At 39.0% G+C, this 21534-nt stretch overlaps 1 protein-coding gene across 6 annotated transcripts in view; it reads right to left on the reverse strand.

Annotated features, from left to right (window-relative positions):
• The window catches only part of ASPH (aspartate beta-hydroxylase), a 276582-nt gene extending 262186 nt beyond the window's left edge, over positions 1-14396 (reverse strand). For 3 of the 6 annotated variants that reach the window (XM_072604664.1, XM_072604661.1, XM_072604663.1), the window contains exon 1: positions 13874-14386. In XM_072604664.1, coding sequence (XP_072460765.1) covers positions 13874-14111 — 238 coding nt within the window. In that variant the 5' untranslated portion in view covers positions 14112-14386. Of the gene's footprint in view, positions 1-13873 lie in introns of all 6 variants that reach the window. The other 3 variants (XM_072604662.1, XM_072604667.1, XM_072604669.1) reach the window with 2 other exon arrangements.
• Positions 14397-21534: the final 7138 nt, after the last annotated feature.

The raw sequence follows: 21534 nt of genomic DNA on the forward strand, positions 1-21534 counted from the left end.
TTGTACTTTTGGCCCTGGGCTTTTGGACATTTTTAACACTGACTTGCATAAAAGCATAGATGGTACACTCATCAAATTTGCTGATGACACAAAGCTGGAACAGTTAGCTAACACAATGGATGACAGACAGGATCTTGAGAGACTAAAACATTGGTATGAATTTAACAGGGGAAAGAAATTAAATAGGAACACATGTATCTGGTACAAAAAATCAGCTATAAAAATATAAGTAAGAGTAAACATGGGTAAAAGTGAGGGTAAGGGACAGCAAAACTGAGGGTTTTAATGGATTTCAAGCTCAATATGAGTTAGCAATGTGACGTGGCAACTAATGCACAAGAACCTAGTGATAATCCTTTTAGTAAATAGCCTTTGTCAGATCTCACCTGGAGTGAAGGGCTCAGTTCCAGGTTACATAATTTAATTTAAGAACGACTCAGAAACCATACAGAAGAAAGGAACTAAGACGGTGAAAGGACTCTAGTTCATGGTACATGAAGGTCAGCTGAAGGAAATGGATGGGCTTAGAGAAAAGATATTTCAAGAGGGAAGGAGAAGGGGGAGAGACATATCATGGTTTTCAAAGGATCTGAAGGACTGCTAAGTGGAAAAGGGATTAGGCTTGTTCTGTTTCGCCACAGAAGGCAGAACTAGCAGCAATAGGTGGAACCTTCAAAAAGGTCATTTCAAGCTTGATCTCAGGAAAAACTTCCTAGGTGCAAGAATAGTCAGCTTCTAGAGATGAGGAGCTTCCCTCCCTTAGAGATCTTTGAGCAGTGCCAGGGATGTTATAATGGGGATTCCTTTGTACACTGGACCTATACTGTCTCAGCAACTCATTGGCTTTGTTTTCTATAGGGAATTTCTTAGGAGCTTTATTGATGATCCTCTTTTTCAAGGACTATTTTCTCAATTCATTCCCCCTCCTCTTCCCCCTGCCCTTCCTTCTCTAGCTCTCTACCCCTCTCTCCCTTTCTCTTTCTCCCTCTTACCCTACTTATTCAAGTTTTCCATCTTATCCACCTGACAAACCCCAAAGATGCTGTTACCCAAGGAATCTTTGTCCTTCCTGACTAAAGAATCACAGGTAATTGGATCAGGAACACCGTCCATAAACAACTTCATCAGGTTTCTTGCAAGCATTTCCCTCTACCTCTACTATGGCCTTCTGCTTCAAATAAATACAAACTGTTATTTGGTGGAGGAGACTACTCACTGCCACTGACTTTCTCTCACCCACAAAAATGTAGGTCTGCCCAACTAAGCTCTAGGTTTTTTTCTTCTAAAAGTTAAGGGCAGTCTCAGAAAGATAATTTGTTTCACAGTTTGCTTTTATATACCAAAGAGAAGGGTAGTTCTTTTCTTAAGAGTTTTTCACCCTGCATTCCAGCCAGATACACATTAGGTAATTAATATATGGGCCCAATATACCCTCAAGGCTCAAAGAAAATGTGCAGACACTGGAAATACAAAGATAGGAAACAGAATGGTGTAGGCAAAATCAAGAAATTTATATTCCACTAAAAAGGGGATACAAGAGATCTATGTTGACTGATGCAAAGAATATATAAAAGAAGAAAAAACAGGTGGGAAAAAGTGTCAAGAACTGAGAGGACTAGGAACTGCATAGGAGTTTGTCCCAAACTGTGCTTTAAATGAAACTAAGAATTTTAAAAGAAAAAGACAAGAAAGAGAACGAATTTTATACTTGCCAGACCATTCATGCAAAAGTAGAGAGGGGAAGGAGATTCACACAAAAGTTAGCAAACCAATATGACTGTAACAAAGAATTCATGGAGAATAAACATGAAGTAAGAGTGCAAAGGTAGGCAGAAGCTGTAGAGCACTTTAAATTTCAGGATGAGGAATGACATGGTCAGATTGGTATTTTAGAAATATCAATATGAAGTCTATGGGAGGATAGACTGGAGTAAGTATTATAATTCTAGACAAGAAATGGTAGGGACCGAGCTAGAATAGATGGGAGAGATGTAGAGGTGTAAAATACAAGATGGAGAAACTCATCATGTATGTAGGGTAAGAAAGAGTAAGGAATCAAAGATGACACCAGCATTGTGAATCTGGGTGACTGAAAGGTCAGAAAGAATGGTGGTGAGAGAAACAGGGAAGTGTGGCAGGGACAGATGGGTTTAGGCAAACAAAACAGAAAAATAAGAGGAGTGGATTCTATGTATACGTAGAGGAGTAACATATAATAAGGCTGGGAGAATGCAGCTTGGAACCATGTTGTAAAGGACTTAAATGCCCAACAGAAGAGTCTGTATTTGATCCTAAAGATAACATGGCACCATTGAAATATATTTAGCAGGGAACTGACATGGTCTATACCTGTGATTCTGGATATCACTGTCAGCTATCTGAAGGATAGCTCCCTCTTCTTTCCTTCTCCTTATCTCACATCATTCAGATGACATCTGCCACTATCTCCTACACCTCTTCATACATAAAGCCACTGCCTTTCTCCTTGCCAAGGCTTACACCTCTCCATCCCCAAGTGATCCTATATTCACCAACAAATTGTCCCCTATATCATTTCTACTCTTTTGCTTATCTTCAATCTCTCCCTGTCTACTAGCTATTTTCCATACCTACAATGCTTCTGATTTTATAACCAATTGTATGTAATATCTTCCCCCTCTATCACGCTGCCTCCTAGTTTTTTGGATGGTTCTCCTTTTGCTAATAAAAATGATTTGACAGCTCTCATTCTGGGTATTAGCTTGCTGAGGAGGCTGAGACCCTATTTACTGACAAATTCACACTTTGCTAATAAATTGATAGTGCTTACAGCTTTGTGCCTCGTGTACCTTAATTTCAACTGCAACAACAGATTTGTTATATTGCCATGTTATACCTGGATTTTGCATGTCACTGCACTAAATATCTAGATATCCAGTGATACAACTAGATATCTGGTAATTGAAAGATATCTATATCTCTACCTTATTATTTCTTCATCTGTATAATGACACTGTATCTGAGGATCTCCAAGGTTCCCTCCAGCTCTACAAATCTATTTTTAAATTAAGTTTTAGACATATTAAATTTTATTTTGTGGGCAGGATACTCAAGTAGAGATATGTGGTTGGTAGTTCTAGTGGTATTTGGATTGATACATTAGAAATGGAGACATATATTTACATATATATATGTAAATATATACACACAGAGAGAGTCCACACTAAAAGCAAGCTTAGAGAAAACATTATTTCAGCAGAAATTGTAGAGAGAGAAGAATGGAGGGTTAATGACTAAGCTTTTTATAGGAATGCCTACCGGTAAGGAAAAGACTCATAAGGTCATAGATTTTGAGGTCACAGGAATCTCAAAAGTCATTTAATATAATCTCATTTTATAGTTGAGAAAACTGAAGTTACATGATTTGCCCAAGGTTACAGAGGTACTAAATGGCAGAGCCAGAATTTAAACTTAGATCTTCAGATGTCAAAGCTAACATTCTTTCCATTTTGTTGCCTTTAATTTACAAATAAGAATAGAAGGAACAATTAGAGAAGCAGAATAAGAATTAAGAAAATGTATTGTAGAAGCCAAGGAAGAGTTTTTATGTAGTTATTTTAAAGGATTAGGATAGTAGTAATCAACAAATGAATGCCACAGAAGCCTTATCCTTGTCCTTAAGAAGTTTACAACATAATGCGATGCAACAAATTTTTATCAAGTTCCACAACTTGCAAAGCATTGTGTTAAAAAGTGGGATGAAACAGTCCTTCATAAAGGAAAATAAGTACACAAATAAGGAGAATATAAAGAAAATTGAGGAAGGGATCAGAGAAAGAGTCACTGGCACCTGATTTGACAAGCTTTGATTTCAGACAATGAATGTGAAATGTGGATATGCAGAAGGAACACATTCCAGCCATTTTCAGAGAACAGCTAGTAGTTCACTTTGCAGAATGCAGGATTTGTGAAAAGTAGTTACATGCCATGTCATGGAAGGATCTAAATGCCAAACTAAGAAATTTGCATTTGATCCTCTAAGACAGATGTCTCCAACCATTTAGGCTTGTGTACCTCTACCTATAAGAATTTCCACAGGATGCTGTCCCCACATATATTTACTTATCATATGTGCCATATTCATATGTGGTCTGATGGGAAAGGTTGTTCAGGACAACCTCTCTTTCTTTGGTCCCAAAATACAGAAGGCACATTTATTTGTTTAAGGATTTGCACGGATCCCTTGCAATAACTCTGGAAAGCTGACAGACTACAAACCACCCATCTAGGCACAGAATCACAGAACTTTGGAACTGGAAGGGTCTTTAGTGGCCATTTAGTCCAAACGACACCAGAAAGAAATGGTTGTTCAGTCTCTACCTAAAGGAGGGGAGAACCCACTACTTCTGAAGGCAGGTCAATTAAACTTTTGAACAGCTCTGTTAGGAGGGTTTCCTAACAGCAACCTTAAAATAACCTCTCACAACTTCTACCTATTGCTTCAGGTTCTAACTTGTTGGGTTAAAAAGAAAAAGTGTAATCTCTTCTCCATGCAGTAGTCCTTCATATTCTTGAACTCAGCTATCATTTCTCACCCCCACCCTCTACTTATCTTTTCTCTAGGCTAAAATATACCGAGTTCCTTCAACTTATTCTCAAATGTCATGAATTCAAATCCCTTCACCACACTGGTGTCCCTCCTCTGGACACTCTCCATGTTCTTCTTAACTGGTGGTACTCACAATGAAACACTAGGTGAAATGTGACAAGGGCACATTACAATGGAATACTTACTTCCTTACTCCTAAAAGGTATGACCCTCCTAATGCAACCCAAAATTAAGATTAAGGCTAGATAAATCAATCTGGAAATCACATGCAGAGAGAGAATAACTGAACCCATAATAGAGGTCACTGATGGGGGTGGAGCATGCAGAGGGAAAAGAAGCCCCCTGGTCCACAAGGGGGTGAGTAGCTCACAAAGGACACTAAGAAGGAGCAGACACACTGATAGGAAGAGAACCAGGAAAGTAGTGTCACAAAAACTCAGAAAAAAAAAAAGAGAGTACTCAGGAAGACAGGGTGGTTAATAGTACCAAATGCTGCAGAGAAAGGTCAAAAAAGTTGAGGACTAGATATGGCAATTAAGAGAGCATTTGGGGGAAAAGAAGAGAGAGCATTTGTTAACTTTGGATAAAACAGTTTCACTTAAGTAATGAGATCAGAAACCAAACTACAAAGAGTTAAGAAGGGGGGAGAAGAAATTGAAGCAATAAATGTTGACAGCTTTTCCAAGAAGTTTGGCTGTTAACAGTAAAAGAGATAGAAGACAATAGCTTCCCACGTTGGCATCATCTGCAAAACCTGAAAAGCACATCACCTAAGTTCATATCCAAGTGACAAAAGTGCTAAATAACAGAAGTCCAAAACACAAATCTCTGGAGAGCTCCTTTAAAGATAGATCTTTCTCAAAGTTGAGACCAAACCAAATTTGGATCCAATCATTCAAGGAGCCATTAAATCACCAGACTATCTTCCTCACTTCCACCAGAAAAGCATCATAGACTTAAGTTCTTGGTTTAGAACTACAACATCTATCTCCTTTTCCATGGAGTTCCATCCATTAAACAGATTTTCAGAGAAACTCAGGGACTCTGATAAAGTCTATCAGAACTACTCACTCATAGCAGAAATAAGCTCAGGTTTTTCAGCTCATGTCAGGGGTAAGAGTGAAGCTTTCCCTCCAACTCCTAGGACCCAATTACAAAGGAATAAGGCCATGTTTCCATAGCCCCCTTGTCTTATGGATTCATACTAAATAAATAAATCTGTACACAATATTCTGCTACACATAGTGGGGGGCAGTATAAAAATGATTGGTCCTGTCTTCTAGGAACTTAAAAACCTACCACTTTTATCTAAACAATTCCATCTACTTATATTTTTCTCCCTCTCCAAAAAAAGTCTAAATCGAAGAATTATTTTATTTTCCATTGTATACGTTCATGTGTAGTCATTGGTACCTCTTCCCTTTGCATCAAAGCCCCTTATGTTGCAAAAGTCTGAAAAGACTAAGAAGTGTGCTGCTATAAAACAATCTTATGTTCCAAAGACCAAACAAGTTCCAGACATCAGAGAAACTAGCATGCAAACCAAAAGGCAGCACAAAATCAAGGCCTACAAAACTGGATTGAGATTGGAATAAAAATATACATTTATGATATGAAATCTAGATAGCTCTGAGACTAACCCTCTGATATTAGCTTAAAAAAAAAGCTAATTCATCTTTGCCATTGTTAATTGTTTCACTAGGTAACTCAATTATAAAGAAACAAAATAATCTATTTGAAAATTGCATTCATTTTCTAACAAGCAGAACTTTCAGAAAGAAGTTGAAACCACACAGGAAGGATAAGAGAACAGGATCATATATCTGCTTCCTCACACTAACATAGGATGCTTAGTCATTTCAAGATAGGATCAAGTATATACCCTGAGTGTCAAATTACTTCTATTTGCTAGCAGTTCAATGGAAGAGTAGATAGAGTCCCAGATTTGGAGTCAGGACGATACGAGTTTGAATCGTGCTGCAGACATTTGCTAGCTAGTGTGACCCTGGGCAATGATTTAACCTCTCTATCCTTCAGTTTCCTCATCTATAAAATAAAGAATGAGGCCCAATAGGTTCCAATTTCTCATCCAGCTCTAAATCTGTAATCCTATATTTTTTGAATTAGATTATTCCACAATCCTAATGTTATTAAACACTACCAGAGTTGGTTAGGCCTACTTTCACCTGTGTTAAATGCAACATGACAGTCCAATTTCTTATAGCGGAAAAATTTGTGAGCTTCCCCTTACTCCATTCATTTGAAAAAAAGAATTTTGAAAAGAACTTAGCCAGAAATGCAGATAATTTATCCATGAGTATAAAGTTATATTAGATGAGAGCAGAACAAAGGACCCTTAAATGGAAAGAAAATTTGTGGTTAATTATGATGAGAAAAGAGAAATAATGTTATTTGTTTAAATTATAGATCACAGATTTACAGCTTGAAAGTCATTTAAGTTCAATTTCCTCATTTTATAGATGACAAAGCTGAGGTGAAGAAAGGTTAACAGACTTGCCCAAGGTCACAGAGATAAGGTAGTGGCAGAGCTAGTATCTTAACCCAAATGCTCAGAGAACAAATACAGGGCTTCTCCACTTCACCACACTGCCTCTACCTGTTGGGTTTTGTTGTCTACTCATTTCAGTTGTGTCCAACTCTTCATGACCCCATTTGGGGTCTTCTTGGCAAAGTTAGTGCAGTGATTTGCCAATTCCTTCTCCAGCTTATTTTATAAATGAGGAAACTGAAGCAAACAGGATTAAGTAACTTGCCCAGGGTCACACAGCTAGTAAGTGTCTAAGGCTAGACTTGAACTCAGGAGGCCCAGCATTTCTATCCATTGTGCTACCTAGCTGCCCCACTTGTCGGTTTAGGCTTCCAAATAAACACTCCGTCTAGAGAGTCTACTACTTAAATGTCTAATTTTGACAAGTAGTTATTCATAAGCCCTCAGTCTTGAATTCTACAAATCACTGATATGACCCACATGAGCACCAGGAGCAGCAGTGTGGGTTTCTAAAGTTTTAAGTAAATGCAATATGTATTAAATGATACAAAGGAAACAACTTTAAAAATTAAAGCCTCTAAACAACCTCATCTATGATCAAAAATCTTATTTCAACTATCAGCTGAAAACAGCAGGTAAAGAAAAACAACATTTTATAAGGTGCACATAAACTGTGCTTTATGATTTCTGAATCATTTGATCTTCACATCCCATCTAGCCTTCTTCCAGGAAACCAGAGCCTGGCTAGGCACCTTGCCTTCTGACCTACTGCTATACTCTTCCCTTCACCTCAAGAGCAACTCTATGTTGCAAACTTCCAGAACAGCGTGCCCCTTTCTTCCAGTCCCTAAACCAAGTCAATCCGATCAGTTTAGGAACTCTGTCCTGACAGGAGGATTACTGTAAACTCAGCTAACTCTATCTAGCTGCCCCAGACATGCTTCATCTTTCATCCATCTATCCACCAGGAAAGTGGGCCCTTAGCATCTGTCCTGCTACCACACATCATCAACCTTTCCTAGCTGGGTGGCACAGTGGGTAGTTTGATGGACTTGGCATCAGAAAGATCTGAGTTCAAAATCCGGGCTGGGATATTTACTAGCTGTGTGATCCTAGGCAAGTCACTTAAGCTCTACCTAAGTTTCCTCAACCATAAAATAGGGATAATAATAATGCCTAGCTCTCAGGGTTAATGTGAGAATCAAATGAGATAATATCTGTAAAGCATTTAGCACCTTCTCTATCTACTGTATCCCCACATCAGAATGTCACCTTTTTAAAAGCAGAGACTATCTCAGGTTTGTATCCCTATCATGTAGCAGACAATCTGGCATACAAGGGAAACTTAACAAATGTTCTTCACTCAGTCACATGAGGTAGGTACAAAACAAGGTTATCCCCCTGTTAACAAATAAGCTGAGTCCTAAGAAGTGCCTTGCCCAAGGTCATATAGCTAGTATGGGGTAGAACTAAGACTAGAATCTCAGCCTTCCACGTCCAATGGTGTTTTCACTATACCAAACTACTTCTCTTTTTATATATATATATATATATATATATATATATATACATATATGTATGTATATATATACACATATATATGCACATATATGTATGTATATATATATACACATATATATGCAGATATATCCTTTAAAAAAACTCATTATGAAACATAAATAAATAAAACTCATTTACAGATGCTCTAAATACTAGTGACTAGTCTGCTTATAAGTTAAAAATTAGGTGAGCTCTTCTAGGGTTAAGAAACATCCAGTTTCTTTTCTATTCATTCTCCTAATGGCCTGACATAGCCCTAGACACACATGTAGGTACTCATAGGTAGCCTTATGTAGGTATTCTACATAGCTCATCTTCATTTGACAAATGTACCACAGAATAATTAAAAAACTTACCAATTAATTTAAGAAATTCTCCCAGTAAAATTTGTTTTTCATGACTATACATATTTGTAATGGGTTTTGTTTTTCTTGTCTACTGGGGGTGGGCGGAAGAGAGAAAATTAAAGCCAATAAAAAAAGTTCCACCAATCAAACTGTTAAGATTACTAAACAAGAACATTCGATTAGAGGCAAACTGAAGAGAACCTACTTATGGAATGTTAGTATGCAACTCATAACACTAAATGAGTATTTCAGAGTCTAGGGATGCTTCCTACTGATTGGCTAAGGACTAATCAGTCAACTAGGCTGTTGAGACCCAGGTCAGGTTTTTTCCACTCTCATTCTTTAGGATTATCCCTTTACCTTTCACCTGGCAACTCCTACTTATACCTCAGCAGGCATAGCAAAATACGGTGCTATAATAGATGAGTCCTTGCACAAGGCCTGAGATAGGAGATCACTGGCAATGCTGTTGACCCTCACTCCCTGGAGATATAACAATGCATTTTTCTCCTTGGAAAAAAGAAAATCAATCTACCTACAATTTCTGCACAATGAAAAGCAAAACTAGTGAATTACTTTGACAAGGCAGTTCTGATAGCAAGGGATGTGTTTGTTCAATAATGCTCAAAATGATTACCTTCTAGAAGGAATCAAAATCACTGAGTGGCAAGTCTTGAGAAGACTAATAGGAGGACACTGAGGGAAAGATACCAACCAGAATTACATGGGGTTTTGCCTTTAAAGAAACCTCAAGTTCAGTTCCCTTCTGAAAGGAGCAGAGGGGTCCAACCAAGGGTTTTATATGTATTCTTATGCATTTTCGGGGTGGTGGGGGGAGGGTGGAACTAAAAGTTGCTTCATTCTCAATACCAACAGTTTGCTGTTTTACCCGTATAGAAGTTAAGAGACCCTGGACCCTGTTACCACATGTAGGGAAATGGTCACAAGCTATACCTAAACTTTATTTTGGAGATTTTCTTGGATTAATTCCAAGTGAGAATAAACAAGCCAAAGGGAGAAACAGACTCTTTGGGATCAGGTTCCCCAAGATCAATCACCTGGGGTCATAAGAAGCAGTTTGTGACCCAGTAGATAGAACACAGGGGTTGGAGTCAGAAAGATCTGATTTCAAATCTGAACTCAGACAGTTATTAGTTGTGTGACTCTGGGCAAATCATTTCATTGCAAATTGCCTAAGTTTTCTCAACTGGATCATGTACTTACCTTACAGAGTTATTATGAGAATCAAATGAAAAGATATATACCTAAAGCATTTACCACAGTGCCTGGCATGCTTGTTCTCCTTTCCCTTAGAGAGAAATGGGTAAAGGGGTGGGAGAGAGCTCTAATACAGAACAGGTTTAATCTCCTTAAAAACATGATCTATTAGGCAAAATAATACTGGGGGGGACTCATTCCACAGTAAAGACATTAAAAAATGAATGATGGCCAAAATGACAATGTAGAGGATTTTTAATGTTATGACAGAATTAGATAATGTTAAATTAACAATATTGGGAAACAGCAAAACAGAGCAATGTTATGAAGCAAATACTTGTGAGACTTGAAACTAAAGAAACTAGGGAATTACAAAAATGGAAGAATGTGATGTAGTTTACAAAAACTAAACATACAATATGGTATAGTAGAAAAAGCAATAGATTTGGCACCAGAAGACTCAAGTTAAAAATTTCAGATCAATTACCAGTAACTTGTGTCATGATTAGATATTAATCTCTGAGCCTCAGATTCTTCATCTTTAAAATAAGGAGGTTAAGACTAGAAGAACTTCCAGCACTTAACTGTGACCTTTGGTCAAGTCAACAAGCATTTTTTAATTACTAACTCATGATAAGCTTTGGAAATACAAAGAAAGGCAAAAAAATTCAGTCCTCAAGGAACCCATAATCTAATGGGAGAGACATTTAGAAAACTATGTACAAAAAAGATACATATTGAATAAATTGGAGATAAACTTCTAGCATTAAAAGGAATCAGGAAAGACTTTTAGTGCAGAAGGTAAGGTTTTGGCTGATATTTTAAGGAAGCCAGGGAAAATAGGCAGCAGAAATGAGGTGGGAGAAATTTCAGACACTGGAGACAGCTAGCAAAATGCAGAGTCAGGAGATGGTGTGTCTTGTACAAAGAATAGCAAGGAGGCTAGTGTCACATATAGATCATAGATCTTGAACTATAAAAGGCTTTAGATATCATTAAGTCCATCATGTCTCATTTTACAGATGATAAAACTGAGGCCCAAAAGAGATTAAATGATTTGCCAAAAGTCACATCTGGAACAAGTGGAAGAGCTAGAATTTCAACCCAGCGCTTTGTACAATGCACCATGGCAATTCTATGATGAACACATCTTTTGTGTAAAGTGAGGCATATCTCTATCGACATACAACTTTTTGGCGTAATTTTGCTGTTCAGTCATGTCTGACCCTTTCTGACCCCATTTGGAGTTTTCTTAGCAAAGATGATTTGTCATTTCCATCTCCAGATCATTTTACAGATGAGGAAACCAAGACAAACAAGGTTAAGTGACTTGCCCAGTATCACACAGTTAGTAAATGTCTGAGGCCAAATTTGAATTCAAGTGGGTCTTCCTGACTCCAGGTGCAGCACTCTATCCACTGTGCCACCTAGCTTTCATGATTATATTTCCTTTTAGAATATTCCCATGACTCTGTTACAATGTAATTCTCCTCCAGTATATAAAATGCCTTTAATAGTGTATGTAATCAAACATTAATGAAGACTAAGTTACATTCCAAAATGCCAGAAAAACTTAAAGAATACATTCATTAAAACTTTACTATCCCCTGAAATTCTGTTGGCTCTACTAAATTTGCTTCCTATTTGAAAAAGCCACTAAACGTTGCTTGTAGAAACATCTTCTTCATTATTAAAGCTTACTGCTAAGTTGGACACCCATACTGCTGAATGCTAACAACTGCTAAATATATGTGGTTACCAAAAAAAAAAAAAAAAACAACCACAACTTCCTCCTTATATTTATCCACCTGATATTCAATGGAATAATGGATTCCAATCTCCCAAAACAGGTACTCATTTAATTGAATAGTGTCTTACATATTTTTTTAAAAGGGCAAAAAACATTACTACTTGGTCTAGTATGACAACATTTATGTAGTTTTCAAAGCACTTCACATAATTGTCATTTAAATCTCAAAACAGTTAGGTAGGTATGATAGGTGTTGCCTACATTTAAAAGATAAAGAAACTCAATTAGAAAGGTTAAATGACTTACTTGCCCATAGCTAGCAAACGTCAGAGGTAGGACTCAAATCCAGGTAATCCCTACTCAAGTGCAGAATTCTATCCCAGTTTTAAAACTGAATCACTCGAATAAGTACATTTATCTCTTTCCTAAGATGAATACTAAATCTTAGCATCTAAAATTCAAGTATTTAAGTTGCACTACATTTATCTCATTTACTCATCCTTATCAATAAAAGCAACTGATACACTGTTCAATTCATAAATATCCCCTTCCCCACAAAAAATAAGCTTAGAAAAGTTAACTGTTCACTTTAATTTGCTGGAACACATTCAATAGGCATTTAGTTCAGTCATTTGTTTCATTCAGTTTTCTCCCTAAGGTTCAAAAGAAGTATAAAAAATTGAGAACCACTGAAATAGAAGAAGAAACAGATTAAAAACATCTGTTCTTTCCACTAGAAGAGTGTACTAAAGGGGGGGAGGGAAAAAGGAAGCCAGCCAACAAGGGAAGAGAATTAGGAAGGAGGGCAAAGTGGAAAGCTGTCCCTTTTGCCATTTTCTGCCAATCATTTCACAATCCCAAGAAAAACCAAATGCATCTCAGCAATATTTAAAATACAAATGTAACGCATGTTTTTGGAGAGTTAAGTTGAAATAAGGACACTATTTTTGTTTTGCAAAAATGTATGACTCATTAGAAACTTCGTTGTTCTTTTGTCTTATTCTAAGGACTGCTTTTCATCAAAATTGGTGCTTAAGGTGGAATTTTACTAAACCCCTCGGCTTTCAGTTCATTTTCAATTATCACTAAAACTGTGAATGCCAGAGATTAATTATTACCTTTTCCTCAACACAAAAAGGCAAAAAAGCTCCTAATTCATTCAATCAATAGCTGCCAGACTCACCCCTCAAAGTTTCTTAAATTCCCAGCCTCTCCCTGAAAATGAGGCAAAAGATGGTCAGGGGCTTAATCTAGCCCCAGTCTTTCGCCAGTAAGGACGACCCTGAAGCAAGGGAGAGCAGGGTCCCCAAATTCTGCCTATTTTTGGATACACCTCTGGCTGCAATGGGATCAGAAATTTGGTTAGCAGTTCAACCCAATTCGTACTTAGGTTTCTTATCTGAAAAATAAGGGCGATTAGATATGGCTTCTATGGCGCCCTCCAGTTCCAGGTAAGTCAAAAAGTATTCATCTCCAATTGTAGTCCCGGGGATACAAAAAAAAGACAAACATGAGCCCCTGTCCTCAAGAAGCTCACAGTCTAATGGGGGAGTGGGGGAGAGGGAGGGAGGGCCGACGACAGATAGAAAACAAACCAACCATTTACAAACTAGACCTATAATGATGGCTAGGAATTCTGGACACACTGCATCGCACCTGGGGTCCCCAGTCTGGGAACCAGGTGAGGGGACCCGCCCGCTGCCTTCCATTATTCGGGTCTCCCCACCACCACCACCTCTATGAGGAGCAGGAGAGCGGCTCCCTTCCCCCTCCGGCTCCAGCTGGCCATCACTGACAGCCTAGCGGACACCCAGCAATAAAGGGGGAGGGCGAGGAAGAACAGGAGAAAGAGACCCAAGGACAGCCCGGAGCCCTGGGCTTTCAGAGGCCTCAGCCCGCACCTGGGGGCTGGGGATGGGAACGGCCTCCTTCCCTGCTCCTCCTCCAGCACCGGCCGACGGGGCGGGGCCGGGGCACCAGAGGCGAGCCCCATCCCGGCCGCCTCCCGGGGGAAGACTGACCTCTGCGGGCCCCTGGGCTGCCGCTGCCGCTGCTGCTGCTGCCACCGCCCGCGCTGCTGCTGCCGGGGCTGCTGCTGCTGTGGCCGCCGCCAGCCTTCGCGTTCTTCCGCGGGGCCATGGCGCGCTGCCCGAGGCTGCAGGGGGTAGAACCGGAGGAGCTGCCGGGCACAGGCCAGGTAAGCAGCACGGAGCAGGCAGGTGGCGCGGCGGGAAGGGGCTGCGACGGCGGAGGCTGCTGCTGCTGCTTGGCTACCTGGCCCCGCCCGCAGCGACAGGGTTTCCTTCCCTGCCCACGTCCTGAGTGCGCGCGCGCCCACCCGCTCGCGTGGAGAAATTCGGACTCCGGCCCACAGAGTGCGCGCGCCGGCCTACTGGAACCCAAAGCCCCGCCCCTCCCAGGCCCCGCCCCAGACCCCGCCCACCCAGGGGGGAGGTGAGTGACGACCCCTCCCGACCAATCAAGAAAGAAGTTCTCCGCGAAGGGCGTACGGCCTTTCCTCACGGCCTTTCCTCTCCGCCTCTCCCGAATTCTAGCTGTGCTGCTGCCGCGCAACCGCCCGACCGCGGTTCGGTTCTTCAGTTCTTCGCCAGCTCTTTGGAACGTGGCAAATGGGGCTCTCGCGAGCGTTTGGAGGGCCCCGTCTGTAGGAATCCGGGGGGTTTGGAGGGAAGGGCGGAGCTGGAGAAGGGGGAGGGGAGGCAAGGGGAGGAGGAGGAGGGGGAGGGGGAGGAGGGGGAGGGGGAGGAGGAGACACGTGCCTGAGCTCGGAGGGGCTGTTTGCGCACCCCTCCATCTGCTGCGGAGCGGGAGCGGGATTGGTCCGGGAAGAGCAATCTCAGCCTCCTTCGAACACATGATTTAAAAAATGTGATTCTCCTTCTTGCCAGGGAGATGGATGAATGGATGATAGATGGAGGAGTGGACGGGAATGGGGGGAGCGCGAATCTGCAGTGTTTGCTTTTTTTTAATGTTTCAGTAAGCCTGAGCTTGTGGGATTTTCCCCCAGGGAACCAATTCATTTTAAAACTCTAGAACTGGAGGAAGCCCACAGTGGTTTTGTGCTACCCAGATTTTCTAAATAGCCCTAAACTTCTAAGCGCTTTCCATGGTGCATAACTGTTAAATTCCTGTCTAACAGTAACTTTCCTGCACAGTGATGATAATGCAATAAGTGGCTCAGCTTTTAAATAGAAATGCATTACGTTGTCCTTTTTCTACACCTGATAACTGTTGAAAACCTTGCCTCAGTTTTTGGTTTTGAGATCTGCTTTTCTTATTAGAGTTAGTTATGTGTTGATATATGTTCAACCCTTCATACTTTCATTGCCAACTCTATAATTTTGAGTGACTCACTTTACAAAAACAAAATTACCGTTTACTTTATTAAGTACCTACTGTGTGCAACTCCTAATGTAGATGATGAGGGAGATACAAAGTTTAGATATGATAGACCTTATCTTCATGAAGCTTTTTACAATCCAATAGGAGGATAAGATAATAAATTGACAACTGTTTATTAAACACCTTCAGGCACTGTGCTGAGCGCTAGGGATACAAAAACCACTTTCTAATCATTTGCTCGCCATGCTGCCTCTGCTTTAGCTATTATCCTCATCTTCCACCAACCCCTAATAATGGACTCTGCTCCTGGTTACTTCCTCTCCCATAAATGAACATTTATCTTATCTTGTGTAGAACAGGACTTCACACTGCTTCCTAACTATCTACACACCAGCCAACTGAACTTCAAGCAAGGGCCACTCCAGCCCTGCTCTGTTTATAGGTTGTCTTCCTGCATTAAAATGTAAACTCTTTGGCTTTAGGGATGGCCTTCCTTACTTTTAGCACAATTCATAGTATGTAGTAAGTGCGTAATAAATATTTTATCGATCCATGTATAACTGTGCTGGGTAGTAGGGATACAGAAACATAAATAACAGTCCCTGACTTCAAGGAGCTTCCATTCAATTGGGAGCAAAAATATATGTATACACATCTCTAAGAATATGCAAAATAAATTCAAGGTAATTTTTGGAGGGAGGTACTAGCAACCTGGGATGAAGGGAACCTCTTTAAGGAAATGGCTTTTAAGATGAGCCAGGAAGAAAATAGGGATTCTAAGAGACAGAAGTTTGAAGGGAGTACTTTCTAAAAATTATCCTGCATGTACTATAAAGTTGAAATATTTTGTGTGAGGAGTAGCAAAACTAGTTTGGCTAAATTGTAGAGCAAATAGAGGGGAGAGGGTGAGAGGAGGGAAAAGGAGAGAATTAATGTATGTATGATAGACCTGGAAAGGTAGGTTGGATCCAGATTGTAAAGCACTTTGAGTGGAAACAAAGGAGTTTTCACTTTATCCTACAGATAACTGCCTCACTGGAGTTTATTAATCGTGGAAGTGATATGATCAGATTCCTTCTTTGGGAATATGGCCTTAGCATTTACTGGCAACTGTGTGAAGGATGGATTAGAGAGGAGAGAGGCTTGGGGCAGAAAAACCAGATGCGGATTGTTGGCATAGTCCAGGAGAGAGGAGATGAAGGCCTGCACTAGACTGATTGTCCCCATTTTCTTTCTCTCTTAGATCAAGAGAGAAGGGGCCATATGCAATAGGTGAGAATTGTTCAGAGTTAGAATTGACAAGGCTTGACAACTGATTAGACATGTTGAGTGAGAGAGGAGTTAAGGTTCAATTAGGCACTGGGCTAGGTTCTGGGAATGCAAACACAAAATTGAAAATCAGTCCCTATCCTCAAAAGACCTTACATTCTGCCTGAGCCAACGACATGCACCAATCTTACTTATATACAAAGCACATACAAAACATACAAAGTAACTCAAGTTGCAGAACTGAATGACTGGAGGAATGGAAGTGCCCTTGATAGAAACAGGGAGGTTCAGCAGAGGGTTGGGTTTGGGGGAAAAAATTCAGTTCTTTGATACTTCAGAGATCTGTGATTATTTTCAACATTACCCTTGACAAAGCCTTCTTCGACTTGATGGTCTTTGAGAGTTATTAAAGCTGGAAATTCCATTAATCCTATGCCTCACCTCACTATACAACTCAGCTGAGCTTACAGTAGATTATACAGGCCTTTGTAGGTCTGTATTCCAAACTTTTCTATTAGAGCTTGTGGTTCAGTGACATTAACTTAAAAGCCCAGAGTCCTCTTCACCCTACATTAAAACATTAGAGTAGCACTTTATGACATTTGACACAGATAATAATAAAATACATTACATGCCAAATCAAAGAGTTGCAAAACAAAATACCTTGAGAGGAGGAAAGATGGTATTGACAGGTGGTCATGGAAGGTTTCATGGAGAAGACAGTATTTGAATTGGATTTTAAAAGATGAATAGGAATTCAAAAAGCAAATGGGAAAAGAAGATATTATAAGTAAAGGAATTATAAGCATAAGCAAAGACACAAAGACATGCTTATTCAGTGCACACAGTATACTGGTACAACATTGAGTATAGCATAAATTAGCCAACGTTGAAAACGTAATGTAATTCCAAGCCATTGGAATCCTTGAATGCTATCCAAAGGAGTTGGAACTTCAGTTAGGAAGCAATAGGGAGTCACTGAAGATTTTTGACCTAAAGTATAGCATGGCTCTATGACTAAGAAAATAACTTTTTAGTATAAAATAAGAGATGTATTGGAGTGGAAATGCAGCTCTAAATATTAAATTGGCATGGTCTGTCCTGTGAAAAATGTGTCCTACTTCAGCATGCGTTTATAAGTGGGAGCTGGGGGAGAATATCCCCCAATCTTCAGATTTGCCAAGGAAATCAAGTATCCAGTATATCTCCATTTCCATGGTCTCTTTTGCCAGAAAACCTAAGTTGGAGCTCAACAACAGATAAAGCTCTATTGAGAAGAAGTATGAACAAGTAGTATCTGGGGCATACCTTTATACTACTCACTATAATTGGGCATGAGTATTTTTTTTTTAAGTAGGTCAACTGTAACTCTCAAATATTTCCACTCATCTACAAATGACTTCATTGTGATTTGCAAATGAACACTTTTTAGTACCTTAGGCATAATTTGTCTCGGTAATACTTTCCTCTTTCCCCCAAAATAGTTTCTAATAGCTTTGTTTCCACACTGAAAAGTGAAGATATCTTAATTTGCCCTCTGAATTCCAAAGAAAATGATGCTTTTGATTTGTACTCTTGACGTTCCTCAGAAATGGTGAAAAGCTAAATTTTATTATTACATGAAATTTTGTTGTCAAAATTAAAAGAGAATATACCTTTCCTTTTATCATATCAAAACAGTATGTGCAAGGTGGAATATAGTTGTATCTAGAATTCCATATTCTTCATTATACAATAGATTTTATCATAATGAACCAGAGCTATAAAAGGTGAATTTGGAATTTCATTTATATAAACATAAGAGTTCTTCTCTCTCTCTCTCTCTCTCTCTCTCTCTCTCTCTCTCTCTCTCTCTCTCTCTCTCTCTCTCTCTCTCTCTCTCTCTCTCTCTCTCTCTCTCTCTCTTCTCTCTCTCTCTCTCTCTCTCTCTTTTTCTCAGAAATATAGTAAAGAATGAAAATGAGTTATCATTCTTACTACAACAGTCTGGGAGTTTATAATATGAATGAAAAAAGTTGGAGACTATTATAAATAAATAAAACTAATTTATATCCTACAGTTAAGGTAGGAACACACTTCACTACTGAGCAACAGTAACTTTTCAATATAGTATAAGAGTAAACTGGAATTAGGACTATGTTTATGGAGATAACAAAAAATGTCTGAGAATATACAGAGAAAATTAGTTGGATTTTTTCCCCCAGTGGTTAATTCAAGGAAAAATCAACTTCATAATTATCAGGCTACATACTTTTCAATGCCTAAGACTCTGATAATAAATTTGGGATTTAGGGAAGGATATTAACTCTTTGAAATCCCTAGAATACCATTGAGAGGGATTAGCTATTAAGACAAACATGGAGGAAAGGGGAGTGAACTTCAGTGAGGAAATCTGGGTTTGAGAACCACAATCTATCAATTACTAGCCCTGGGGTATTGAACAAATTTACTTAACTATGCTGAGTTTCAGTTTCTTAATCTTTAAATTCAGAATTTGTGCTACCTACTAATCATAGGATTGTGATGAAGCATTTTGAAATACACACACACATACACACACATATATAAAAGCTAACATATAATGCTTTCAGGTTTACAAAGTATTTTACATATGTATTTTATAATATATGTACATTATGTACTGTATGTACCTATGTATTTCATACATATTTTACATATGTCAGCTCATTTAGACCTCCATATATGCAATACACATACAAAGACACACATATATTTCAAAATGCTTTATTCACCATGACCTTGTGAGGTAGGTATTGCAAATGTTATTCCTATGGAGCAAAGAGGAGTGGACTTAGTGAGGTGATCTGGGTTTGAGAATCCTACTCTACCAGTTGTTTGCTTTGTGAACTAAAATAATGAACAGTGGCTCTTAACAGCTTACCTAATGGCCCCTTTAGTGAGGAAACATTGGTTGGAAATATTCAAGAAGCAATGTGAAAGTAGGCATACCAAACCTAAGTCAATTAAAATAACAATATAAGAGGAAGTAATTAGGAAATGAGTTAAAAATATAGAGAAAGTTTAGGTTAATTAAGGAAATTTTAAAAGGAAGACATCAGTTATATTGTCTATTTCCTTTTCACTAAATCTCCAAATCACAACTATCTATGACATACTTAGTAGACAAATCCTAGGTTGTTGCATGTCCTTCATCCAGGTTAAGTTACTTGCCCCAGGCCACATAGTTAGAATCAGAGGTCTGATTTGAGCCCAGGTCTTCCTAACTCCACAGCTAGTTTGCTAGTCAGCCCCACAAGGTATTCAGCCCCAAAGCAATGCCCAGATCTTTAGTAAAAGCCACTACTGGTTAGACAACAACTAGACAACTTTCCACTTATCAGAAAAAGTATCCTGATACTAGTTTCCAGATTTCTTTAAATTAGTGTATTACAGCAATGCAAAAACTCATTGAATTACCTTCCACCAAAATCTGGTAGGTAAATTTTCAAATTAACAACATTCAAACAATTAGATAGCTTTAATTGACCTTAATTGTTGATAAATACTGCTTGACTCATTTCCCATTAACTGTGATATATTACATATAATATTGTCATCATTTCTGCATAAACCTACCACACTACAATTCTCCAGGCACATGATTAGTAAAGCCAAACTTTAGAAGACCCACAGGATTCTACTGAGGACCTTAACCAGCATGGAAAGCATAGAGCTGCTACAATACTAATTACAGTGAGTTCTAATTGACCTAAGACCTAAAAATTGTTGATCATATCTTTGAAAGTTTCTCAGTGTACCATCTGTGAGAGGGGTTGTTGATAAGTTTGGGGGCAATATAAACTATATACTATAAACTATCTGTAAACCACCACATATTCACATATGATCTCATCTCCGCAGTTATTCTGTAAGTTCTAAGTGTATTACAGCTTCTTGGATCTGCCTGCAGTGCTGACTTCATCAAAAGATCAGCCTATTTATGTGCTGGCAGATCCCACTGAGCTATAATCAAGTATTGATATACAGCATGGATTGATCATACATTCACTGCAGCAACCTGCAACCTATCAACACTAGGGAAGATTTCATCTAACAAAACAAAGTAGCAGTTGACTCTAAGTGGTTGCCACATTAAAATTTCACAGGAATCTATTTTCTTATACTTTGAGGGTATTTGTATCACACTTACCGTTTCATAGATTTATTATAATGCAAAGGTATATGCAAAGAACAAAGAAACATGGCAGATTTGACCCGACTGGCAAAAATCTGTGTTTGGCTCTGATCTCATAGCACAAGAATCTTGCATTAAATAAGCATACTTAACAAAAAGAAGGTAAAATGGGTTGTAGAGGAGTAATTGTAAACCTAAATACAGATGCACCATTCATATGGATGTGTGAAACTTTAGAAATACCTCAAGCAGGTTGTTTTGAGAGTAAACTTGGAGTCAGGAATACCTGAATAGAAATCTTACCTCAGACATTAGCTGTGTGACCCTGGAGAAGCCATTTGACCTGTCCAAGCCTCAGTTTCCTCACCTGTTGTTAGGATTAAATGAGATACCATGTACAGCAGTTTGCAAACCTTATAGCACCATATAAATGATAACTATTAAGTCAGGATCCAAAATACACAACACATACTAAGAGATAGATTATTTGAGCTTTTGTAGAAACGCCTAATTTATTTTTTAAAGCCATAGTATGCTTTCTGCTTTACTATGCCTTATGTCATCAGTCCAGGAGGACTGCTCCACATCAGTGCTTTTCTGCAGTCATATGCAGCTGATGCTTGACCAATCTAGCAAAGAAGCAGGAAATATTTAGTGATGCAAAAAGAGGAAATTCTACAAGCTAGAGCTAAAAATGACCTGAGGCCCACATACACACAAACGGTTCATAAATTGCCCAGACACTTAGACACTTAGTGCTTGGGACTGTTCACT

Source organism: Notamacropus eugenii, chromosome 4 (assembly GCF_028372415.1).
Source record: "Notamacropus eugenii isolate mMacEug1 chromosome 4, mMacEug1.pri_v2, whole genome shotgun sequence".
Classification (NCBI taxonomy): Eukaryota; Metazoa; Chordata; class Mammalia; order Diprotodontia; family Macropodidae; genus Notamacropus; species Notamacropus eugenii.